The sequence below is a fragment of the Myodes glareolus genome, chromosome 4 (genome assembly GCF_982192425.1).
Source record: "Myodes glareolus chromosome 4, mMyoGla1.1, whole genome shotgun sequence".
Classification (NCBI taxonomy): Eukaryota; Metazoa; Chordata; class Mammalia; order Rodentia; family Cricetidae; genus Myodes; species Myodes glareolus.
This window is the reverse complement of record NC_142029.1, coordinates 94,573,247-94,600,483: the sequence shown is the minus strand read 5'-3', so window position 1 is coordinate 94,600,483 and position 27,237 is coordinate 94,573,247. Positions and strand designations below refer to the sequence as shown.

The window sequence follows — 27,237 nt, the reverse complement described above, 5'->3', positions numbered from 1 at the left end:
TTAAAATACCAAAGCTTGAGAGTTTCTTTATTATTTAACAAACGCGTTAGAATTTTGGCTCTGAACTGAAGGTACTGCGTTGTCATTCACTAAGTCTCAATACATTTTTGAGAAGAAAATACCTGCGTGATTGAGAACAGAGGGGCAAGTTGTCAGAAGCAGCATATGATGGCTTGTCAGACTGATGATTTACTTCATCCACACGGTCACCTTCTGTTGTAGGTGTTCAGAGTCTTATAGCAATTCTCTACAAGAACAGGCTTGCTACTGAAAGGTGTTTGTTTTCTGTATGAATGGTATTACTCTAATATGGACTTTATAAGTTAAATTATGTGTAAAAATCCAAGAAGCATGGTACATAAACACCTGAGGTCCAATTTCCTGTATTTTAGTCTTTAGCTTTGTATTAGATGAGGAATGCAAATTTGGAGCCCTAAGAGCACAGTAGGGCAAGCCTTAAATAGAGGGGACAAACTGCTTTTTTGTTCAGCTGTTGTTGACAAAGGACCTGAGGTCTCCACTTCCCCATGGCCTGATGTCACTCCTCATCTGAGCCACTCAAAAGGGCTGACTGGTAAGTGTGATCTGATGTCAGCTTCTGAATCCCAATGATTTCTCCTTCTGCATGTCTCTTCACCCTAGTCAGAAAGCTGCAGCAGACATAAGAACCATTGAATTAGCCTGAAGTCCTCTGTTCACTAATTCCATGATGTAAAATAATGGCAGAGCCTTTTTTCAGGTATCTGTTAAACATGGTTATAGCACATCTACACATCTGACTTCCAGGATTCTATTTACAGAAGAGGAAAAAAAATCAAGTGGTAACCAAAATATTATTATTGAGACTAGATTTAGGCCTCTTGCCATCTAACTATTTTACTGACCAGAAAGTAGAGCGGGAGGAAATTTTTTTTTTTTGGATCTGGGGTTCTTCCTGGGTGAAATATATCTCCTTTGAATCTAGGGGAAATACAATTTGGGGGAAAAAGGCAGGGGCAGCTTCCACAGCAACAGATCTCCATAATAACACATGCCAAATTTTAGTTTTCCATTTAGTAGTTGGTCAGATTACTCAGACTTTTGAAGCCTTGTTTCCCCATTTGTTAAGAACAAATGAAACTACATAATAAAGTGATGAGGGTTAAAGGAGTTAACATGTGGTGCCTGGGGCAGTAAGTGCAGGCAGTCAATAGTTCTTATAGTCTATATTATGTTAAAAAGTAATCAGAAAGCACTTTCTGCTCTTGGACATAGTTTGATGTCTGTATATTTGAGAAGCAAAACAAGTTGAACGTAAGTGATGGATCCACCAAACCAGTGACAGTAGGGACATCAACCCAGACAGATTGCTGGTTCGAGGATTTTCCTATTATGTACCTATTATGTACCAGTTTGAAATCTGTTTGAGGCCAGGCAGGCAGTGGTGGCCCATGCCTTTAATCCCAGCACTCGGGAAGCAAAGGCAGGAGGAACTCTTGTGAGTTCGAGGCTGGCCTGGTCTACGGAGTAAATTCCAGGACAGGCTCTAAAGCTACACAGAGGGGTTTTTTTTGTTGTTGTTTTGTTTTTGATTTTGTTTTTTTTCTCCAGAAGTCTGAACTGTACTTGAAACCTAGGTTTAGCATGCCCCAGTCAGCCCTTTTAACATAGCTGAGCCTCCTTACACTCTCTGGCAAGTAAGAATTGTGGTAATTGCCCTGCAAGTGAAGGGTACCTCATACAGAGTTCAGCATAAAATTGGCAGTAATTAAGTAGTAGGAGTGAACCACCAACACTTAGAGCCTGGTTTGGGAGAGAAAACTTGACAGCATTGGTTTTTAACATACCAGTAAACAAGAGAGTAGTTGATGGCCGTGATGCAAAGGGCAACCAGATAGTGCCAGCAGAAGCACATGGTGATAAACATGATATTGTCCATGTCTTTCTGGTCCCATTCTGGTGTTCCAAATGGGGGGAACAGGACAAATCCAATCTGGAGGAGTAGAGGAGAACGTTTCTGGTTGATTGTCTAAGAAGCAACCCTGTCGTCTCCATGGCCCACATGGTGGCTGTATGTGTTCTACATGATCTCACAGGTCCTACACAAGTTACACCGAGAGCCCTGTTCACACAGGGAAGTTAAGTCTGATTGCTTCATAGGATGATTTAAAAATAGCTAAATTTTAGGGCTTTCACTTTATATGAGTACTTTAGTAAATACAGAGTACCAGCAAGCTATTAGTGGAGAAAAATTGCATAGGTCAAGGGGTGGTGTGGAGATTAAAAGATCACCTAGGCCAGACACCATGCCCTCACTCCCCTACCCCTACTGAATCTGCCGCATTTTCAGACAAGTCACTTAGGAACTTTTCTTGGGCATTTTCAAGGGGACTTTTCAACCCAGACCATATGAGGAGTTTGAATGATACCTGCCAGAACCAGGTTCCCTGAAGAATGAGGAGACTGGTTCGGAAAAGCTCCAGCACAATATTATCCCGAAAGATCACCTCTAAAGAGATACTGATAGTCGCTCCAAACAAACCAAACAGCAGAAGTGAATGGATGTGCTGGTCCAGTGGAGGTCGGTTGTGAACATGGAAATAGAAGAGAAAACCTGTTGCAAACCAATGACAACCATCAGAAACTTGCTTGTTTCCAGTTAAGAAGATTAACTTTTCCCAATTATTGGAATTTTTTTCCCCTATACTTGTCTCAAATCAAGATTCTTCAGCATTCAGGAAGCCAGTTGACTTGACCACTGGCAGCAAGCACATTCAGACTGCTAGTTTTGTGGGTCTCTTGAGAATATAAAAGAATGTGTCTGTGTGCAGACTCCATGACAAGCAATCCAGAGTGGGTGTAGTAGGTCAGCTATGGTGCTGGGTTGTAAGCAGTTGGATGAATGAGGGAACACATACATGCACATATAATATGTTGAGAATTGATTTTTCTGAGGAAGGTCATATGTTATTATTTCTTTTAAATTTGGATACAAATTCAACTTGTCCATTTTTCTTTCCCTTGTCTCCAAGTTACCTTCACTGAATACTGCCATAGCCAAAATCAGTCTGTCTACCCCCAGGGGCACAATGTTGAAGTAAAGGTAGGTGAGCATGTCAATGATTCCTGAGACACCAAAGAATAGGTACATGGTGCTGTGCTGCCAATTCATTAGCTTTGTCCATTGATTTTCATGGTAGAGGTGGAGGTGAGGCCCATCTGGAACAAACTGCTCTGCCAGGATCCCTGCCAGGAAGTAAAAATAAAAAATGAGATGGCAAAGGTATCAATAAGACAGACACGCTAGCAGAAGTTGCCTGAAGACATGAGCCAGGTCCAGATATGGGTGATAGTGGACAAAGGTCAGCAGACTGACTGCAAAACTACTGCCATATAAAATTTTTCTGAGAAGCTGATGGAAACGCCTGGCCCTGGATGCTCCTTCAGGGTTTGAGGATGGGGGAGACGCAAGGACAGAAACAGAACATACTGGTCCCCAGGGAGTTCCTCAGCAGAGATAAAACAGAGCATTTCCCCATAGGTGAGAGTGTGACTTTTGTTGTGGAATATGACTTTAACTAGGCAAAGATGTATTATATTTGTTTATGCTGCATTTGTTTAACTATAAAGATGTGTTGCTGTTTTACCTTGCCTGCCTAAGGCACCCTATCAACCTAATAAAAAGCTGAGCAGCCAATAGCTAGGCAGTAGAGGGGTAGGAGATAGGTGGGGTTGGTGGGCCGAGAAAATAAGGAGTAAATGCTTGCTACTCCTGGGTGGGAGGTATGCCAGTGAGGTGGCTGTTAACCACTCTGAGGTCTAGAAAGAGACTATTTGGGGAAAGATTATTTATTTTAAACTAAATCCTATGTAGTGTTTTTCTTTGTTTTAAAAAAATTACCCCCATTTTAGTTTGTGTTTTCTGTTTTTCACATAGTATTTGTTGTGTTTCTATGACTTCTGTAGGGCAAAACCTGGTTTACTTGATAGTTTTCCATAGGGTGTACACTAATGTAAGGGCCTATTAGCTATTGGTATAAAGCTTCATACACAATGGCTAGTAAAATAAAACAGACAAGCAGTCACCTAAGATCATGCCCTGTTGTGCCTGCTAGGAAGACATCTATTTCACAGGATCCAGGAAATGGATTGAAGGTTCTGGGTGTGAGAGGAGATACCATAGACAAAATTCTGTTCTTACCAATGACTGCAAACACAGTCTTGACTGCACCTTCGATGATCTCAATGCGCTGTTGCTGCTGGCTCAGTCTGTTCTTCTTCAAGCCCTTTTGATGAAAGTACTTCAGTGGGTACTTCACTGACCACCATAGCCCAAATATCAGAAAGAAACTCCCTGGGAGAGCGTGGCCCTTGAAGTTTGCCATCAGTATCTTAGGACACCTAAAAGATGGGGACAGCTATTAGGTAACTGAATGATGAAGACACACATACATATAGACGTGTGTGTGTGTGTGTGTGTGTGTGTGTGTGTGTGTGTGTGTGTGTGTGTGTAGAGGCCGGAGGGCAACCTCCCTCTAACACAGGACTCGCTGGCCTGGAGTGCATTATGCTAGGCCGGCCGGCCAGTGAGCTCTGCAGACCTGCCTGTCTCCCTAGCACTGTGATCACGAGGAAACATCAGCATGCCAAGCTGTTTTACATGAATGAAAAGTCTTTCCATTCTATATGTAGTTTGAGTTCATCGTGGTGATCTCACACCTTCTCTCTTTTTCTGTCTGTCCTTCTTCTGAAGGGGTAACCATAGCCTTTCCCTTTCTCCTTCCTTCTTTTTTTACTTTCTTTCTATCTCTATTTATCTCTTCCCTCCATAATTACCTTACCCTTATACCCTTTCCAACATCCACTAAATAAACTCTATACTCAAGCTCTCACTGTATGGCATATCTGTCTGTCTCCCACCCACCACAGTCTCCAATCAGGGGACCTACCAGAGTTGCATGAATCTTTCATTGGTTTCTTAAACTTAACCTTATCCTCTGCTCTGCCAACACCTTGCCAGGTCCAAGAGACACTGGACAGTTCCACACCACAAATCCTGGACAGGAGTTAAGCAACTAGATACCCAAGGACATGTCCAGCACCCAGCTTTCTCAGGTCTCCCAAGATTCTGGAAGTTCACAAATAAACAGGAAACAATCTTGAGAACCTGACGTCCCCATCCTCTTAACCTGCTATGCCTAACTCCTCGCCTTTTTATTATAAGAGAGAAATGGAAATGTTATCATTCTGCTGACTGTTCCTGTCACCTGGGTACCCTATCCTTTTAAGAGACAAGTTCTGCCCATCCCCAATCTCCCCTACCCACTTCTGCCTAGGCAAGCTGATCTTGCACCTTCTCTCCATCTTCTCTCTCTATGCCCATGGTAACCACTGCCTCTTCCTTCCTTCCCTTTCCCACTTCTCTCCTGTCTGTCTGTCTGTCTGTCTGTCCGTCCATGCGTCCATCCATCCATCCATCTATCTACCTACCTATCTACCTATCTCTTCCCTCCATAATCCCCTTACCCTTATACCCTTTCCAATACCCACTAAATAAACTCTATATCCAAGCTCTGTCCACATGGTGTATCTGACTGTCTCCTACCTACAGTGGTCTCCCACCTGCCAGGGGACCTGCCAGGGTCGTGCCGCAGTGAATCTTTCAACACCAACAAGGATCAACTCTTTATGTGAAAGCCTTTACATCACTGTAAAATATTGTATGTCAGGTAACTCAAGGATGGAGAGAAAACCACTGGCCCTGAGGCTGTGTTAAGAAAAAATGGTGTGGGAGAAATGGAGGACAGGTATTGAGTTCAGTGTAAAAATACCTTCCTAGGCATAGATGTGAAGGAGACAATTAGAGAAAAGAAAGTTTACTGTGTACACATTTTACATGTCAAAAAGATGAAAAGCAGGTGGGTGGGATGGCTCCGACTTGCTGCTGAGCCCGAGTGATGTAGGAGGGTCTTATATCTATCTGTTGCTTTCATTGGTTAATTAATAAAAAAAAAACTGCTTGGTCTGATAGGTCAGAACATAGGTAGGCTGGGAAGACAGAACAGAATTGTGGGAGAAAGAAAGCAGAGGCAGGCAGATGCCATGAAGCTCCGGCTCAAGATGGACATAGGTTAGAATCTTCCCAGTAAGTCACCACCTCGTGGTGATACACACATTAATAGAAATGGGTTAATCAAGATGTGAGAGTTAGCCAGTAAGAGGCTAGAGCTAATGGGCCAGGCAGTGTTTAAATGAATGCAATTTGTGTGTTGTTATTTCAGGTGTAAAGCTAGCCGTGCGGGAGCTAGGGCGGGACGAAAAGCAGGCCTGCTTGCCTCATCACTACACCTGAGGACAAGTCCAGTCTTGGTGGAAGAGGACCTGCTCCCACAACTGCCCTCCTACATTCAAATGCATGCCATGGCACACACTCCCAGGAAAACACAGGTGTGATAGAAAATTTAAAAGATGGGAAGGTAAGGAATCAGGAAACTGTGGCATCCATATACATTATAAAGCCCTTACACATTTTTAAAATTATTTTTTTAAATTTAATGTGTGTGTGTGTGTGTGTGTGTGTGTGTGTGTGTGTGTGTACAGGTGTTTTGCCTGTATGCATGTCTGATAGAAAGTCTGATTTTCTGGAACTGGAGTTATAGACAGTTAGTTGTGACCTGCCATGTGGGTGCTGGGAATGGAACCCAAATCCTCTGGAGGAGCAGTCAGTGCTCTTAACTGTTAAGCCATTTCTCTAGCCCCAGCCGTTACAGATTAGTAAGGAAATACCATAGGCATGGTCACCAGACATAATTCACTCCGTGTACAAGCTGATGGTTAAACTAGAGAGGTGCAATTGAAAGCACAGCGCTGTGTTCGTACAACTGGGAAGGTCTGTCGTGAAAGCTCAGGCGTGATGTGCTTTTATTTCGTTTATCAAAATTCTGAATGTTAACGAAGATTTATTCTGAAGAATGTGTTATTTTTCCTTAGGAACTGGGTGGTGACGGAAAGAACATGGAGGAGGGGAAAAGGATTGTTGATAGTAGCGTGCAGGCTCACTGTTCATGTTCACAGTGCGTAATGAACAAACAGTTCTTGACTGCTTAAATTCCCCAGACCAGCAACAAAGCTCGGCAGTGCAGCGAAATCCTGCTCTAGCCTCTCCTCTCTACATTCCATTGTCTCTGGCGGTCGGGCTGTCGGGCTGTCGGGGAGATTGCCTCTGCCTGGCCTTCTAACTAGGACATGAAATTTCTGCACGCCTCATACAGACCCTCCTTGCATTTTTTCATTTTCTCACCTTTAATGAAGCAGATTGTTTGACCATTGCTGTTGCTATCATTTTATTCAAGATTGGAGCTGCTGGGCAGTGGTGGCACACCCTTTAATCCCTGCACTCAGGAAACAGAGGCAGCCACGGCATCTCTAGAGTTCAAGGCCAACCTGGTCAACAGAGGGAGTTCCAGGACAGGCAGGGCTGCACAGAGAAATCCTTTCTTGGGGGCAGGGGAATTGGAGCCGTGACACACGCCAAACTGGTTCACTGCCAGACTTGGTGGCTGTAGTGGTGGAATGGGGGTTGATGATTCACTCATTGGGCCTCTTCCCATCTGATTTCTTGTTGTTGGATTTCCTGTTTTGTTCTTATCGATATTCTGATTCCTTTATCAATCTATTCTATTGTAGCTTACTGTGCTTCCTTAAAGCAGTTATTTGGAATTGTGTTCTGGTAATTGCTCCCTATAGAGGTCTAGCGAAACCCACTTCTTGTTCACTGTATGCAATAACGCCAACTCTTCCCCAATTCAGATGTATAAAATAAATGAGCCAAGTCTTCTCGTTACTCTTGGTACAACTCCGTCTGAGCACATTGCCCACAAGCTTTTCTGTATGTGCGTCATTTCTTCATTTCCCATCATCCCAGTTAGACCAGTCTCTAAGGCTGTGCAAGGTCATGATACTTTTGGTGTTACTTTCTGATTAAAAAAAAATCAACCACCAATCATATTATAATTCCTCTAAATGAGTCCTTTTCTGCCGCTTTTCAGAATTTCCTTGCTGGCAGCAGCTTTCAGCCATGCCTCTGATTTCATCTGTGTGAGTGGTTCTCTGTATGTTTTGGTTTTGTTTTGAAGTGGGGTCTTGTGTAGGACAAGCTGGCCTTGAACTAAACATCAGCCCTTGCATCTGGGGTCACACATGCTCACCACTATGCCTGGCTCTTTGGTGTTTCTACCTTTAAAATTTGATGTCGGTTGAACTTCTTGGGTCTAGAATGTAAAGTTCTTCATCAAGTTTGGGAGGTATTTCACTTAGTATTTCTTCATCCCCTGCCCCCTTCTTTTGGAGTGCATGTTAAATGTATGTGGGGAAACTTAATATTTTCTCATGAGTTGCTGACTCTGTTATTTGTCTCCATTCTTTTTTACTCTGATCCTCAAACTAGATTTTTAAAAAGTGTTTCCAGTTACTTGATTCTTTGTCCCCTTTCTTCTCTCTCACCCTATCTTTTCCCCTTTCCTCCTCTTTCCCGCTCCTCCATCTCCTTTACCATTCTCCCTCACCTTTGAAATAGGTCTCACTTTACAGGCCAGGCTGGTTTTGAACTACCACCCTCCTGCCACATTCTAGGATCACAGATGTGCATTACCACAATGCCCTGCTCTCATGGGTTCTTAACTTTGGTGATCGTACTTATCAGTATTAGAATTTCCACTCTTGTCAGATGGTGGTGGCACACACCTTTAATCCCAGCACTCAGGAGGCAGAGGCAGGCGGATCTCTGTGAGTTTGAGGCCAGCCTGTTCTACAAGAGCTAGTTCCAGGACAGGCTCCAAAGCTACAGAGAAACCCTGTCTCAAAAAAAAAATTTCTACTCTTTTTGTAGTTTGCAAGTCATTTTCATTATAGTTTCCTTTAATCCTTTGAACAGTTTCAATTCTCTGAAGATACTTTTAGAAACTGCATTGAAGTCGATCCCTATTAAATACAGCATTCAAGCCCTTTAGAATTTGGTCCCGTTTCCTTTGTCTTTGATTGCTGAAGTAGTTCATAATTACTTTCTATGGCTTGTAGCAGCTCTAGACTAACTCTAGTGACTTGCCTGGATTATGGAATCTGTCTCCTGCATGATGTGCAGATTCCGCCTTTGTTTAGCTGTAATTCTTCTCCTTTAATTTATTAACTTAATTTCATAAAGGTTATACCCTTTTAAAAAGAGATTTATTTATTCATAAATACTATATATATATATATATATATATCTGAGAGTTTGCATGTATTCCTGCATGACAGAAGAGAGTATCAGAGAGTTGAGGGCATCAGATTCCATTGTAGATGGTTGCAAGCTGCCATGAAGGTGCTGGGAATTGAACGTTAGTACCTCTGGAAGAACAGTCAGTGCTCTTAACTACTGAGCTATCTCTCCAGATCCATAATGAGGATGCATGAATCTTTTTTTGTTTGTTTATTGAGACAGTGTTCTCTGTGTAGCCCTGGCCATCCTGGAACTCTCTATAAACGAGGCTGGCCTTGAATCAGAGATTCGTGTGCCTCTCTCCCCAGAATGCTGGGATTAAAGGCATGTGCCAACACTGCCCAGCTCATCCTTATTTTCATAAGCTATAATTGAGAGCCAATTATTTGGGTAGAGGTTTGCTTGAGTACCTTAATTCTGCATGGCATGCAGTCTATGCCAACCCTTCTGTATATGGGTTAGAGAAGGCCAGTTTTCCTGTCTTCCTAGACCTTCATTTGTTACTTGAATTACTCAGGTCGCCTCAACATGTTAATAGGGGATGTGTAGAGAGATTTTCTCAATCCTTCTTTATAACTTGATTGCAAAACTCCTTGCTAATTCCTCATTGGTCTGGTGCTCACCATGAGTGGGACTGCAGTGACAGACTAGCAAAGCTGTTTTTTTTAATTCCTCATTCCTGAGTATTCATTATATGTTCATTTCTCATGCTCAGTAAAGCCAAAAATTTTTCAGCCCCTCAGCCATCACTTGGAATTTAGTCTTTGTGTGTAAACATTTTCATGGTAAGCTAATCTTACTTAAAAGTCATCAACTGAACCAGTGTGTTATCTATGGGCATTAATGTTCTTACCTGAAGACAGAAGCTTTCCAAGAATAAATGTTTCTCAATTTGTTGCTTACAATTGGTAGTTTCCAATTTTATGAAGTGATTGGTTTTGACAGATTTATCTAATGTGTATAGTTAGATCTTTCCCCCCTTTATTTTGCAAGTCAAAATTACCTACCATATCTTCATTCTGATATAACTGCAAAGGCTCCTTCCTTTATTTTGCTTAATGGTTAACTCAGTTTCTTGTTAAGATCAAGCCTGTGATACTCCATTTTATTGACTTTAAAGGTGCAGAAAAACCAGCTTTGCAAGTGCCTGGTGGAGCTTTGGAGACGAACTGGCTTCTCCTTTTCCCTGGCCCTCCTTAGTTTTTTCCTGAATAGATTATATAAACGCTGAGGCCTTATCTGCATCTGTGCTCTTGGTACCAGGTTGCCAAGCTCTGCCCTTGCTTTTTAATTGGTCTAAAGTTCACACTGGTGCAAGCCAGGCCTCCATGGAAGGCTGAGCACCTTGACCTGATTGTGGGTAGAGATGGAGGGGGAGGATTCCTCCCAGTCACAGATTAATGGCTTACCTCACTGGATGAGCTGCATTGTAGGACAAGTGGTGGCATTTATAGACTGAGCCAATTTTAGGAAAGAAGAAACCAGGCAATGACTAACTTAACTAGAAAGAGATTTCTAATAATTTGAATAAGTAAATAGGTTAAGGCCTGAGTGGTCTCCTCTCTAACTGAGGTCTCCTTCTACTGTCCTGTCACCCTCTAAAATAAGGGGAACTGCTTCATTAAAAAAAAAAATGAGTTCTTTGATTAGTAAGTTTTGTTTTTTTCTCAATATCATATGTATACTATGTATTTCTTTAAAATAAGTACCAGATTAAAAAAAAAAAAGTAAGTACTTCAGCAGTGTGCTTGGTGATGTACACAGGAAGAGAGTGGCCACCGCACCACAGGACTTTCCCAGTGGAATGAAAGATTCACCAACAGGGAAACAAACACAAGAAAATGCGCTCACAAAGGGATCGTCCCAGCTTTCTTGTTTCAATCCATGTTCTAGCCTTTTCTAATCACGTCCCAGTGTTTCAGGGATGGCCGCAGTGAGAACTTGCCTGATGGTTTAGGCGGCAGTCGCTTTCTGTTTATCTAGGGAGACTGTTGGAAGGACAGCACAGCTGGAGTGGTGGGGTTGGCTTCATTTCCCTGTACTCCTTTTAATTTACTCTTTTCCCCAGTCTATAGTCCTGAACTCCATGGATGAAAAAGTAGAAGATATGAGAAAGAAGAAGGATCCTCTGGTGGGTTTTGGTTTCGCTGTAGTCTACTATTTCCTCAGTGGGCCCTAATTCCTCCCTTTTGGGATGGTAATGTATATTCAGTGCCATTATATGTTGTGAGGTGCAAAATTTCCTTTTTGATTTTCATGGAATTACAGTTACAAGACTGCCTTGAGTCTCAAGAATAGACTTTGGACCTTTAAGCAATGCTGACACTGTGAAAGACTATGGGGACTTTTGAAGTTGAACTCAATGCATTTTGCATTATGATATGGCCAGGGAGTGGAATGTGGAGGTTTGAATGAGAAATGCCCTCTATAAGCTCTGATACTTGGGCACTTGATCCCCAGTCGTCCCCAGGTGGTAGTGCTACTTGGAGGTATAGGAGGTGTAGCCTTGCTATAGGCAGTATGTCACTGGAGACAGAATGTCACTGGAGGCAGACTTTGAGAGTTTATACCATCACCCACTTCTAGTTTGCTTTTTGTCTCATGTTTGTGGCTGAAGTTCTGAGCTCTCAGCTCCCTGCTTTGTCTGCCTGCTCTCCTGCTTCTTCCACTATTATGAACTCTCCCTCTGGAACCATAAGCCCAAGTAAACTCTTGTCCTATGAGTTGCTTTTGGCCATGGTGTTTTATCACTGCAACAGAAAGTGACTGACAGACACACTTGGGAATAATTCTATCCCACTAACCACCCCAGACTAGGGATGGAATTCAGTGCATAAGAGAGGCAAACCCTCTACCATTGAGCTACATCCCCAATCCTAATAAGTCCTTCTTATTGTTGGATAGTTCGCTATATGAAACTGAACTGGTTGTACAGTCTGTTAGGCCTGTCACAACAAAGTACTGCAGTGGGGGTGGGGGTGTTGAAGAATAGAAATTTGTTTTCTTACAGTTCTGAAAATTAAAACCCAAAATAAAAGTTGTGAAGTTGTGATTTTCTTTCTTTCTTTTTTTTGGGGGGGGGTCTGGGATCTCTTTTCTTGGCTTACAGATGCATGTCTTTCTTCTGTCTTCATCACACAGCCTTCCCTCTGTGTGTGCTTGGGTTCAAACATTCCTGATGTAAGAACTCTAGTTGTATTAGAGGAGAGCTCACCCAATGACCTCATATCTAACATAATTGCTTTTTAAAGGCCCTACTGCCAAATGCCACCTTCTAAGGTACTAGGAATCAGGACTTCAGAAAAAAAAAATTGAAGAATGTAGTTTATGTTATCATATCCTGCCTAATTTTCCCTTTACATTTGGGATGCCTTTTCATATGCAAAATGTCTTCACTTCATCCCAACAGTGTTGAAATCTTAGCCCATTCCATTCTTGTGGTGGTTTAAATGAGAAGTGTTGCATAAACTCGAAGATTTGAGTGTTTGGTCACCGTGGAGTGGTACTATTTGCCAGGACTAGTAGATGTGGCCATGTTGGAGGAAGTTGTGTCATGAGGGGTGGGCTTTGAGGGTTCAAAAAGCCTGTTCCTACACCAGAGTCTTTCTCTTTCTGCTGCTTACAGCTCCTGATGTAGAACTCTCAGTTCCTTCTCCAGCGCCATGTCTGTCTGTGTTACACTATTGCTTCCCATCATGGTGATAGTGGACTAAATCTCTGGAGCTGTAAGCAAGCCCCAATTAAATGCTTTCTTCCATAAGAGTTGCCTTGATCATGGTGTCTCTTCACAGATATAGAACACTAAGACACACTTCGACTTCAGAACCCCAGAAAATCTCCTTGGCTGGCTGTGGGTAAGACTCAGAGAACTCTGCTCCACCTGGGATGCTTTTTTTTTTTTTAAAGATTTATTTATTACGTAAACAGTGTTCTGTCTGCATATATACCTACAAACCAGAAGAGGGTGCAAGATCTCATTATAGATGGCTGTGAGCCACCAGGTGGGTGCTGGAAATTGAACTCAGGACCTCTGGAAGAACAGCCAGTGCTCTCAACCACTGAGCCATCTCTCCAGCCCCCCTGGGATGCTTTAAAATAAGAAGTTACCTGCTTTCTAAATAGGCATAGAATGAACATTGCCATTACAACAGGAGGGACCATAAATAAGAAAGTTGTGGGTCTCAAGTCTGAAAAGTCCATTAGCTTTTAAGGCTTGAGAGTAATCCTTTTTGGCTTCATGGTAAGAGTGGCTCTGTCCTTTGGTCACTACCTGGGGGATCCTGGCCTTCGGAAACTGAGATGGCCTCATCTTCTAAAATACTGGGAGTAGCTTTGCCAGTTAGAAAACCCAGAACTTCTAGGGAACTTCTAGGCCTTAAGAAAAGAGGACTGTGAACAGGGTGGAAAACAAAACTGGGCCCCTGCCAGACTGGGTCTAAGGCAGCCTGGCTGCAGTCACTGTTAGCCCTCTTCACTCCTCTATCTCGTGTCTGTCTCATCTGTGTCATACAGCCAAAGACATGCATGTTTCATAGCACGGGCCATGTATTAACCAAGTAGTACACCGGCTGGTTTTATGTCAACTTGGCATAAGCCAGAGTCATCAGAGAGGAAGGAGACTCAATTGAGGAAATATCTCCATGAGATCCAGCTGTAAGGTATTTTCTCGATTAGTGATCACTGAGGGAGGGCCAAGCCCGTGATGAGTGGTACCATCTCTGGGCTAGTGGTCCTGGGGTCTGTAAGAAAGCAGGCTGAGCAAGCCATGGGAAGCAAGCCAGCAATCGGCACTCCTGTATCAGCTCCTGCCTCCAGGTCCAGCCCTGCTCCTTGGTCATGGTGTTTCATTACAACAACAGAAACCCTAACTATGACAAATTAGGGTCATAGTTGGTTTTTCTGGCAGAACCGAAGCCTCTCGCCTTGGACCCCCACCATGACAGCTGTTAATAAATACCTTCCCTGCAGAACAAGTTGACTTTTGAGTCCCCATGTTTCCTTTCCCTTCCCCAAACTAAGACTAATTGAGGCAAATCACCCTATAGGAGGCTTGTACTTGTTGTGTTCCCTACATCTATTTTTAGTTTTTTTTGTTTGGTTAAGAGCTTGAGAGGCAAGCCTCAGTGGATCCTCCTGGGCAGGGGGCATCCCTGCCCTTGCTGCTGTGTGCTCTTCTTTCCCTGACATAGGCTTCTTGCCCTTTCAGCCAAAGCTTTTTACTTTTCCTTATCAGGGTCCTGTCCATCTGCCTCTTGCCAGAGCTTCAGCATCAAAACTTCAGCTTCACCTGTTCCCCATCTGTGCCTCTTGCCCTTCCCTAGCCTTCCTTGGCCTTTGGCTGGTGAATTTCCCCAGGTCTCCACTAAGGACTTTGACCCATAATCCCAAACTGACCATAAACCTAAACTCCCATTGCTGCTGACTCAGAGGCTCTCCAAGCTTTGCTCAGACCTGCTGATGTCCTGGGGTGCTAGGAATTCAGCCTCCCTTGTGGCTTTGACCACATTTCCAAAAGAGACCCTGAAGTTATTGAGACATTTTTTTTTCTCTTTTCTAGACCTGCTTGATTCCCAAAAATCTCCCTAACAGTGCAGGACCCAGCCATGACAAGTTCAATAGAGGCCTGAGTTTCAGATTAGACCACCCAGGAACCACCCTGGAATGGATCATTCAAGGGGAAAGTACCTACGTTCTAACCACTGTAGACAGGATCAGCTGGTGCCCCTTAGTCCATCCCACACCCATCACCTTTCACCAGAACAGCCCTAGACAAATGTCAGCCAATCAGGAATCCCGAACTTTAAAAATTCCTCACCCTAACCTCTGCTATGATAAAAACCTACCCCAACTGAGTTCAAGACTCTCTGATAGTGTCAATGTGTTGGACACACAGAGAGTCCAAGTTCGAACTTGAATAAAGGCTCCTTGCTTTTACATATGGTACTTGGTCTCCTTGTGGTTTTTGGGGGGAACTCCACAATCTGGGCATAACAAACAGGTGTCTCTCATCTAAAGACCTCATTGCCTTCTTTGGAGTGGAAAATGTTTAAACCATTAGCAGGTCCCTTACGTTAAGATTGTGCTCATTGTTTTCCCCATCCGCACGCTACAGAGGCCTTCGGCTCCTCTGTAAGCCTTCAGGACCGCTCTTCGTTCTAGGAGTTCCTCTCACTCTGTAAGAATGTCCTTGTATCCTTCTCCTCTCCTTTTCTGATCCTGACCTGGCACTGGCTGCCTGCTGCTGTCCTTGTCCAAAGCCACCATGCCTTTTACAACAGGAGGTATGGCTTACAGAAGATACAATCGACAGCCTCAACTGGTAAATGTGTACAGGAAAAGAGACGGTGGCATGCTCAGTCCTAAATGGGATGTCCATATCACATTCCTTACCCAAGGCTCAGGGAATCTTCTCAGAAGAGTGGGTGGGGAGATTGTAGGAGACAGGGGTGCTGGATAACATTAAGGAAAACATTTTTGCAGGCACAACAGGACAGTTGTACATATGAACTCTTAGCAATTATGATAGTATGTGCATGTGACCTGTTCATGTTCGAGTCAGACAAAATCCCAGAATAGAGGAGGGAACATGGGCACCCAAATCCCACTACAAGCTGAGTAGCTGCTGGCATTTGTTATCTGCTGGGAGAGGGAGAGCTGGCTTGCTTTAGTGATGTAGGTTAACCATGCTCCAAGGCAAGCCTTACTTCCAGGAGTAGTTGGGCAACACAAACCGGACTTGATCAAGGTGCTGGGGGGATGGGGAGAGGTGGGTGGGTAGGTAGAGAGCACAGATATGGCCAAATACATTGCATGAAATTCTCAAGGATAATATTACTTGAAAAAAATGAAGACATCTTGAGATTTATAATCTTAATATGTTTCATTATATAATTTCTCTTTTATGAACTTCAACTTTAATTATATAATCATATAATTATCTTATATAGTGTTCCATTATATAATTTTTATTTTATGCTTTCAACGTTAATGTTTTGCCTGTGTTTATGACTGTTAAGCATTTGGAAAGCATGTGTGTGTTGTTTTCTTTGTTTCAAGTACAGTTTTCTGAGTTATCACTTAAAATATAATTAATTGCGTTATTGAGAAAGATATTTTCAGGATAAGAAAGATATAAAAAATAGAAAGGAACTGTTGTATAAGAAAAAGAGATCTAAAGCCATATATATGAATTTTATTGTTGGTAGTGAAAAAGAAAAATGCTTTTGGATGAGAATAATTTTATATAGTAAAATAAGACTTTGTCCTAAAAGAAAAGATTATTCAAAATGAAAATATTTTTGGCCAGGAGGTGATAAGTGCACACCTTTTATCCCAATATTTGGGAGGCAGAGGCAAGCATCTCTGTGAGTTCGAGGCCAGCCTGGTCTACAGAGCAAGTTCTAGGACAGCTAGGACTGTTACCCAGGGAAACCTTGTCTCAAAAAACAAAGAACAAATAAAAAAAAAGAAAAAAAAATATTAGGACAAATTCTAGAGGTTTTGTGTATTGTAGAAAAGGTTATGAGAGTTGGAATGTAAAGAAATGTCACAGAAATAATAAAGTTGATGATAGTTAAAGATTCTTAAATTTGCTAAGTCGAAATTCAGTACCCAACATATGAACTCACAGAGCCTGGCAGCGTGCACAGGCAAGTGCAGTGTTGAGAGGGGAAGTAGACATAAACGCTCTTATTTCTAATCAAGAAGTTATCTCCAATTAACATCTGCTTGCAAAGAAAAAAATTAGTTTTCTCCTATGGAAAATGACTGTTTCTCACTGGCCTATTAACCATTTCAGGGCACGCCCCATGCTCAGCGGTAGAAGCCAACACAAAACAAACTCAGTGCTATTTTTGTAGACTTTTTGTCTCATGTTGTTTTGTTTGGACATTTTTTGTTTGTTTTTTTGGCTTACAGGTCTTTTGTTTGTATATTGTGGTTTCCAATTTTGTGTTTTTATGTTTTGTTTTTCGTATGTGTGTGTTTCTCCTTTTTAAAAGAATCCTGGTTTTTGTTGTTGCCACGAGAGAGTGAGAGAGAGAGAGAGAGAGAGAGAGAGAGAGAGAGAGAGAGAATAGAGTTGGGTGGGCGGGGAGGATCTGGGAGGAGTTGGAGAAGGGGACACTATGATTAGAGTTTATTGTATGACAAATTTTTCTCAATAAAGAAAACTTAAAATACAGTACCCTAAATAAAACTGATGCATAAATGCACTTTTAGTTGATTAAATAAACAAAAACAAAAAGCCTATTTCTCTCGGCTATTACCTTTAGCTCTTTTTTTAAAAAATTGGATTCTTTCACAATTTCATATATACCCCCTACTATCTGTCTTTGCTTCCTTAGGTCGCACTAAATTCTTAATTAACTTTAGATAAATACTTCTGTTATATATCACATGTAAATACTATATCAGATACAGAGCCCAGAAGAGAAAGTTCAGATCTGTACTATGATGGCCAATACACTTGATGTGATCCAGGAACTTTTTCCTTAGTTGCTTTGCCAGCTTCTTCTACCTCCCGAGACTGCTTTTGTGTCTTCTCAGTTTCATCTAAATCAAATCTTAGGAATAAGCTATCTTCACACCAGGGGACATGGAATATTTGGCCTCTGCATGCATAAAATGTGATGTTTGGATAATGGGAACTATAAACTAAAGTTCCCAGAAAAATACTGTATCCCTGTAAACATTCGACGTGGACTAGAACCTTAGTGATTGTGGAGAGTCAGAGCATTGCAAACCAAAGCATATTGGGTTTTCTTAGCCTCTTTTTAGTTTGTGTTATTTTTTGAGATACGGTTTGCTGTGGAGCCTTGATTGGCCTGGAACTCACTGAGTAGACTAGGCTGGCCTCGAACTCATAGATATCCTCCTGCCTCTGTCCTCAAAATGCTGGGATTAAAGGTGTGCCACCTTGCCTGGCTACTTAAGCCTTTCAAATAGAGCCAATTTCTCTCTCTCTTGGTTTGTGACCTGACATCCCTGCGACAGCCGCTCTTGTGCTAGGAGACCCAGGCAGCTTGTCTCAGTCAGGGCACTCCAGGGAACTCCTTATCTGAAGATACCCCAGCCAGCCAGGTAAGCAATGATAGATTGGGATGCTGAGATGCCTGTTCTGGGCTATAGTCTTTGCGGCATACTCCTCTTTTTTTCTTTTCTGAAGCTGAGGACCGAACCCAGAGCCTTGCACTTGCTGGGCAAGCACCCTACCGCTGAGCTAAATCCCCAACCCTGGCAAACTCCTTCATATATTAGACCTATACATGAGAGTTTGCTTACTCCTCAGGGTGGAATCATTCATTCTTTTGTATGCCAGGCATCACCTCTGCCTTTAGACACCACGAATATCTTTAAAAAAAAAAAAAATCTTTCTTTGCCATTTTTATTTCCTCCCACGTTCCAGTTATTCAAAGAACCCAACACTTTAGATCTAACCAACCAATGCGCTTCTCTTTTAAAGTTGTGTCTGCCCTTGCAGCCTGTGTGTCCTCTCTCAAGACTGGGGTTGCGTACAACTGGCATCAAGTCAAGGTAGAAGCTGAGAGACACTCACTCACAAGGAAGCATGCAAGGCCAGTAGTTCTAGTCCTCTGCTAATATATCAAAAACAAACAAACGGGGCTGGAGAGATGGCTCAGCGGTTAAGAGCATTGCCTGCTCTTCCAAAGGTCCTGAGTTCAATTCCCAGCAACCACGTGGTGGCTCAGAACCATCTGTAATGAGGTCTGGTGCCCTCTTCTGGCCTGCAGGCATACATGCAGACAGAATATCGTATACATAATAAATAAATAAATATAAAAAAAAACCAACAAAACGGAGCTAGAGACAGTACCTAATAATGTGGCCTATCCACAGACTGAGCACAGGGATTTATTACGAAATGGAGAGGCTGTCACCTGTAGGGAAAGATCTGGTCTGCTAATCCCTGCCAATTAATTGTTCTGGCATAGACTCTAGAGCTACTGTATCAGTCAACCGGAATTAACTTTAAAGAAAACAGTGACAACCCAAATAAAAACCATCTTTACAGCCTTAAGTTGGGTGGGTAGGGAGGTAAGGGAGGATAGGGAGGAGTTGGGGAGAGGAAGGAATATGATCAGAGAATGTTATGCGAAATTCTCAAATAAGTGAAACTTAATTTTTAAAATTCTTTAATCTGATGCTTTCCTGCCTAGCCTCCTCTAACACACTTTATAAATGGTTTAGCTATCCAAAACATTCTTTGGTTTGTTGCTACAACAACAAAAGATTGCCCCAGCACTCTTTCCTCTGACAATGACTGTTTTCTCCCAACTCCTTGACCCACCCCCAGTACCCCTGTAGGACTCTTAAGATTTTCCCCAAATTCAAAAAAACCCAACTCCAATGGTAACCTTATAATTCTGTTTGTTTGTTTGTTTTCCTGGTGTTAGGAAACCTGGGCTCTGAGATACCAGGTAATCATGGAACCACTCAGCTGTGTCCTCAGTCCTACCATTAGCCTTTGTGGAACTGCCAGGGTTTTTCCCAAGTGACTTCCCCATTTTACAACCCCAGCAGCAACGGCCAAGGTCTCCAGCATCTCCACATTCTTGCCGGTACTTACATTTGTTTTTTCTTTTGTTTTTATTTTTTTCCATCCTAGAAGTGGATGAAGTTGTATCTCACTTTTGTTTTGTTTCTCAAATGGCTGCTAACGCGGAGACTGTTTTTATGTGCTTTTCATGTGTGCACGTCTTCTTTGGAGAGAAGTCTTTCAGTTGTGTTGTCCACTTGTAGTTGGGTTGTCATTTTGTTGTTGAATTTTAATATGTGTTTTGGATACAAACAAGTCAGAGAATGATTTGCAAATATTTTCTTTGCTTATGTAAGTTATGTTTCCACTTTCTTTCTTTTCTTCTTCTTTTTTCTCATCTGCCTACCTCTGCCTCCCAAGTGCTGGGATTAAAGGTGCCACCGCCGCCGGGCTGTTTTCACTTTCTTAATGGTTTCTTGATATACCGAAATTTTTATTTTAGTTTTTTGAGACAGGGCCTCACTGTGGAGCCTTGACTGACTTGGAACTCACTCTGTAGACCCGACTGGCCTTGAACTCACAGAGATCCACCTGCCGCTGCCTCCTGGGATTAAGCGCTACCACACATGGCAATTTTTTTTATGTTCTACTTTATCTTCTCTAATTTTGTTGGTTTTAGTTTTGATATCATATCCATTTAACCAAGGGTCATGAAAAATTCACTCCTATGCTTACTTCTAAGAGTTTTATATTTTTAGTGCCTGTATCATGTAGCTGATTTGTTTTGAACTAACTTCTGTTCCACTTCTGAGGTTCCAGTTCCGTTCTTTCACATCAATGTCACCTGTTGAAGAGTTGATTCTTTCCCCCAATGAATTGTCTCGGCACCTTGTTTTGTTTTTTACTTTTTTTTTTTTTAAAGATCTTCCTCCCTGCCTCCCTTCCCCCCTCCCCCACCCCAACTCTGTAAACCTTCTGCTTCAGTTTTTCCTTCAACCTTGTTTAAGATAAGGTTTCTTGTTATTTTCTCTGCATGCCAGGCTAGCTGCCCCTCTAGTTTCTGGGGATTCTCCTGTCTTTACCTCCTATGTCGCGATCATACCTGAATTCCCATCTGTTTTAGAGATCTGAACGCAGGCCCCCATGCTTGCGTGTTAAACAGCGAGCTGTTTTCCCAGCCCCAGCTGTCTACTCTTGAAAGCACATCTTGTGACTTGTCAAGGGAGGACCTTGCCTTTAACCTGTCCAAGCTGTGTTGATGTGAGATTAGTTAATCCAGCATGACACATGTAATAAAACCTTTTCTAGAGTCTAGAAAGAGTGAAAATAAAGGGAGGATTCCTGTCACTCAGGGGGAAATGACACAAAGACAATAGCCAGGAAATGTCTCAAAAGCTTCCTTGAAAATCAGGCAGGCATTAGTCAGTTAATGTGGGCGGGGTTCCAGGAAGGGCCCATTTCCCTTGCAAAGCCTGGCAGATATTAGCAGTTGATTACTGATAGGGCAAATCAGTGTAGGAAGAACAGTGCCTATATTCGCCGTCCTTGCTCTCTCACCTCATTTAGCAAGAAAGATCATGAGTCACCATCTTCCTTGGGCTCACCAGGTATTAAACTTTGAAATTTGGAACTTGATAAAAGAGTATACTGAAAGGTCAAATCAGACAGACACAGTGATCCTAGATGCCCAAGGATCTCTGGGAAAGTGTATAAACCAACTCACACATGGCCCAAGAAAGCCAGGTAGAAAAGAGCGAAGTGAAGTGTGAAATCACGTATACGTGCTTCCTATTTCCTGAAGACACCCGGGTTCCCAGAGTTTCCCTAGAGAGGAACACAGTCATAAAGCATGAAGTGTGGAGTGTCAGGCGGACACTCAATCTTGGTTTTGCCACTTCTGCTGTAAAACCCTTTGATCACGTTTCCTGGATTTGTGCTTCTCAGCATTTGTAAAACGGGGACTCCCACTGTATCCATTTTCTCCTTGCTGAAACAGAATGTCTGCCATAGACGACTCAGGGGAGGGAGGCTTGCTTTGCTTGGATGCCTCAGTCCACCATGGCAGCCAGGGCGTGGCTGCAAAGAGCAGTTCAGGCATGGGTCAGTGCCAGGCAGCAGAGAAAAGGAACTCCAGCCCTCTGGGGCTCCTTTACCCTTTGATTTTACAGGAGCCCGTGGGATGGTGCCATGCACATCCAGGATGGCTTTTTTCCCATCAGTTAACCTGTTGGGATGTCCTCCATTGAATTCTATCTTGAATGTCTAAGTGATTCTAATTTGGATCTACTTATAGTGAAGGGCATTGCTTATAATCTACTTATATCACACCTCCATCGTGGGGGAATAGTGTGAGAATTAGCTGAAAATAACTAAGAATTAACTAGAGTAAATGTTTTATAAATGGGCAATTCCTCTTTAATCTGGTGATTTTAATACCTGGTCCCAGTACCAATGGGGAGAAACCTGGATTTGAACAAAAACTATCATCTATTGCTTTTCAGTAGCTGACCCCTTGAAGGGTAACAAATACTGTTTCATATCATCAAATGCCAAGACGGAGATGCTGAGGATATTTTTGTAATAGATATGGAGTGTACATTTGGTTTGTATGGTGCATGTATTTTCTAGATTTATTTTTATGTGAATGTGTAAGTGTCTGTGTGAGTGTGTGGTTTGAGGAAACCAAGAGGTGGTGTCATACCCCTTGGAGCTGTAATTACAGGTGGTTGTGAGCCACCCTATATGGGGACTGGGGACCAAACCAGGATCTTCAAGAGCATCAAGCACTCCTAACTGCTAAGCCATCTTTTCAGCCCCAGAATACATATACATTAAATTAACTAACTAATGAATTTTTTACTTTGAGTCTGTCCTTTGCAACAGGAACTCAGTATTTTCTGTTCAGGTTTAATCTGGAATACACCCAGTCCTGCTGATTGCACTGTTCTGGGCGTTGCTTAGTAACAGACTGTGGACAATTACTTGCACACTGCATGATTTTCCTAAGTGGCCATGATCATAAAGTCCACTAAGGCCCATCCCTGCTGACAGCAGCGTGACCCATTGAAGCAGGTTTAGAGTGCACTGCCCTCTAAAACTTGGCAGCCACTACCACCTTTCAAGAACAACATGCATGGAAGGAGTCAGACCAGACTGGAGTCTGAAATGGCTAATCATCATCATTTGGAACAAAAATACCATGAACAAGGAGGGCTCAGTTCCTGTCTAGTTTGATGGTTTGTTCTTGGTTTCTTGGTTTTTCTCTCTCTGTGTCAGCTAAGGAAAAGACTACATTGAATTCAGAAAGGGCAGTGATAATGAAAATATCTCTGTAAAGTCATCAAGTCAAATTCTCAGGCTGTGAATACACGTATCTCTGAGGTCCTTAAATGTCCAGATCATTTGGCCACTTGTTAGTTGTTCTTGTGTCTGTCTGCTTTGAGACAGGGTATTATTATTATGTAATCCACCAGGTCTGGAACTCACCTAAGTGGCTTTGAACTCACTCTGTCCTCCGGTTCCTGCCTACTGTGTTGGGACACAGGCATGTACCTGACGGCGCACAGGCATGTACCTGACGGCAGATCACTTCTTTTGGTGTTCATTATTTGATTTTATTATTTGAGTTTATTATTTGATTCTGTAGATTAACCTCTTGACAGATGAACAGCTGGAAAAGTTTTTCTCTCCCTCTGCAGGCTGCTCTGCTAATTTTTTTCTTTTTCTCGGGGGTCATTTGTTACATGCAAGCTTCCTTCCGTCGCCCATTCCCCTTGTAAAAGTGTATAGCTGTAGATTAAGTACCATATCTATGTTGCTAATTCCTATAACTTCATTTCTAGCCCGAGTGCATCAGATTCATAACCTGACACTCTGCTAATGTGGCAGATACATAGAAGCATATAGATGTTTCTTAGACCCTTCAAAGCCCGTGTGTCCCAAATCAAATTCACCATCTTCCCTGCCGCCAAATTGGCTTCCCTTCTTATATCCCAAACTCGAGGACTCTTAAAGCCAGTATCCTGGGAGTACTCCTGGGCTCATCATCCTCTCTTGATTCCCTATGCCACATTCACCTACACTCAAAATGCTGCTTATTTTGTTTCCCTAAATATTCTAGCATTCTCGTTTCTTTCTTTCTTTCGGTTTTGGCAACAATAACCTCATTTTATTCCTCGGTTTGTTTGTGTTTTTCTTGTCTTGGCTACTTACAGTGCCTCAGGTCCTGCTCCTCACCAAACTTCCTTCTGTCTAGTCATCACCTATAATAAACCTGACTACACTACAATCAAGTGTAAAGCATTTCACAAACTGCCTACCAGGTGAGGTGGTCCGCATCAATTTATGCTGTATGCATACAAGACGTAGTTCCTTCCCACTCACTGACTCACTGACCTGTTGGCTCTATCATGAACCTTACAGATACCATTGCTTTCACTGTTCTTACCATCTAATATGCTCTTTCCAGCTGACTCATAGGAACTCACTTTTCAATACTCAGCCCTTTTCTCCTCTAGAAAGTCTTCTGGAAGCTTCCAGGACTGGCTAAATACCCCACCTCAAACCATGTCTTTCCATTTAATTTAATCTTCCTCTGGCATGATATGTCATATCTCCAAAGGTCCTAATTTATTCAGAACTAGAACTTATTACCTACTAATTATTAACTTATTCCATTATATGTGCGTAACAATACTTTATTTATTCATTTTTAATTTAACACATGTGTACTATATATACATCATTTTCTTCTTCTATCCCTCCATATCCTCCCACATTACCTCCACTCCCTCTGAAATTCATGGCCGCTTTCTCTTTAATTATTATTGTTACACACATATAAAGAAGTTAATATATAAATAACAGACTGGCAAGTTCATTCGGGGTTTACAAGTGTTTACCCTAAAGTAGTCAGTTTGTCGTGTGTTTAAAGAGGTTTCACTGCTTTGAAATCTTGTTTTTAAATATAATTCACATTTTTCAATAGGAAAGAAGAAACACAGAAGCATATCAGCAACTTTAAAGTAGGAGCAGAGTCAAGAACAGAATCCACCTGCTGAACAGCTGTGTGTCTGCCTGGACCTGCTATAGTTAGAGCTTACAGTGTCTCCAAAGATCAGTGTGTTAAAGGCTAGGTTCACAGTGTAGTGGTATTGGAAGGTTGTTTGGGATGGCTTTCCACAAGGATAGGCATCCTGGCTCCTTCTTCTTTTCTGTCCCATCCCAGCATGAGGTCAGCTGTTCTTATCTGACATGCCTTCTATTCATGATGAGCCAGCCACCACAGGTCCAAAGTCACAGGACAACTGATCATAGACCACAGTGGTTTTGCCTCGTGGTGAGCCTAAAGAAACTTCTTTATAAGAGGATTATCTCAGGTATTTGACACCGCAATAATCCTACTACTGATAGAATTATACTGTTTTTTAAAAAATCAAACCTACGAAGTATTATTAGCGGCACTGAGCATTGAACCTAGGGCGTGAGAAGAAAGTACTCCACAAATGAGCTGTTCCTCTAGACCCTTTTTAAAAAGTTTGAGACAGGTGGCCTTGCTAAGTTTCGAAGGCTTACTTTGAACTTGTAAAACCTCTTGCTGTAGCCTCCCAAGTAGCTGAGAGCACAGGCACGGGCCACCACTATTGTGGGAACTTCTAGTTTCCCCAGGAGAAGAAAAGCTATGGATACTGTCAAAGGTAATCAAGATTCGGGTTAAAAAGGAGAAACCTCTTGATAAAGAGAAATGACAGCTCATTCACAGAGGTGACCATCAACAGGTTGTAAGGAAACCTCATAAGGGTTGGGGCAGGGTATTTGTATTTGCAGGAAAACACCCATGTTCGAAAAGTCAAGAGACCTTGGGCATCTAAATGCTTAAAGAAGAAAAGATAGCTATTAAAAAAATCACCAAGCAAAGAAAAATCTAACTTATGGCACCAATATCCTCTGCAGGGTATTATCTTATTTACATACATATAATGGTAGTTGCCAATTAAAAATCAAAGCTGACTTTGGAGTTGGATGGTGGCTATCCTTCTCTAAATCCATGCATGTTGTTAAAAAAAATTGAGAGTGTCTATCTCATATCAGGAGCCACCTGGTGTGGGACAGAGGAAGATAAAATCTAAGGACTAAGGTTATCAAAACTCTGCTCTCAAAAATTTTACTTCTCCCCATACCTATTTTTGCCTCTATGGTATCTTTTGTTATATATGTTTCTATAGAAATTCAAATTTTCTGTTTTAATATAAATAATGTTTGAGTTTTCCACAATGAACAATAAATTTGCCTGCAGTAATCTTTGCAGTCTCCGGGAAGAAGATGGGGCCCCACAACAACGATTCCACCTGGTTGATATGATGCCATTATGCTGACGGTACTGCTTTAAGATTGGTTTTGGTGTGCTTCCCACTTTCTCTTCTCTAAGGTTCAGTGGGACTGACTTTATGTTGAGGTCTTTGATCCATTTGGACTTGAGTTTTGTGCATGGTGATAGATGTGGGTCTATTCATTCTTCTACATGCTGATATCACAAATTGGCACAGGAGACCACTTCCTAATTATAACCCCAGCAGCACAGACACTGAAAGAAACAATTAATTTCCTGAAACTGAAAAGCTTCTGTAAAGCAAAAGACACAGTTAACAAGATAAAATGACAGCCTACAGAATGGGAAATGATCTTCACCAGACAGAGGTTTGATCTCCAAAATATACAAAGAACTTAAGAAATTGGTCATCAAAAGAACAAATAGTCCAATAAAAGAATGAAGTATAGACCTAAACAGAGAACTCTCAACAGAGGAATCTAAAATGGCTGAAAGACACTTAAGGAAATGTTCAGCAACCTTAGTAATCAGAGAAATGCAAATCAAAACAACTCTGAGATTCCATCTTACACCTGTAAGAATGGCCAAGATCAAAAACACTGATGACAACTTATGCTGAAGAGGTTGTGGGGTAAAGGGAACACTTCTGCATTGCTGGTGGGAATGCAAGCTGGTACATCCTCTTTGGACATCAGTGTGACTATTTCTCAGAAAATTAGAAAACAATCTTCCTCAACACCCAGTAATACGACTTTTGGGTATATATCCAAAGGATGCTCTGTAACATGATTGACAGAATACAGATAATTCTCCCGCATCAATGCTCAATCGTGCCACAAGAACATGTGCTCAACTATGTTCATAGCAGCATTGTTTGTCATAGCCAGAACCTAGAAACAACCTAAATGCCCCCGACTGAAGAATGGATAAGAAAAATGTCGTACATTTACACAATGGAGTACTACACAGCAGAAAAAAATAATGACATCTTGAATTTTGCAGTCAAATGGATGGAACTAGAAAACATTATTTTGAGTGAGGTAATCCAGATACAGAAAGACAGTTATTACATGTCCTTACTCATAAGTGGTCTTTAAACATAAAGCAAAGAAAACCAGCCCACAAATCACAATCCTAGAGAACCTAGACAGCAATGATGACCTGAAGAGAGACTTA

At 42.0% G+C, this 27,237-nt stretch overlaps 1 protein-coding gene across 2 annotated transcripts in view; it reads right to left on the bottom strand.

The window, feature by feature from the left end:
- The window catches only part of Tmem45b (transmembrane protein 45B), a 41,450-nt gene continuing 14,213 nt past the window's right edge, over positions 1-27,237 (bottom strand). For both annotated transcript variants that reach the window (XM_048458775.2, XM_085689770.2), the window contains 5 exons: positions 4,181-4,380; positions 3,016-3,225; positions 2,409-2,593; positions 1,827-1,972; positions 1-650 (listed from right to left, as the gene is read on the bottom strand). In XM_048458775.2, coding sequence (XP_048314732.1) covers positions 539-650; positions 1,827-1,972; positions 2,409-2,593; positions 3,016-3,225; positions 4,181-4,364 — 837 coding nt within the window. In that variant the 5' untranslated portion in view covers positions 4,365-4,380 and the 3' untranslated portion in view covers positions 1-538. The remainder of the gene's footprint in view (positions 651-1,826; positions 1,973-2,408; positions 2,594-3,015; positions 3,226-4,180; positions 4,381-27,237) is intronic.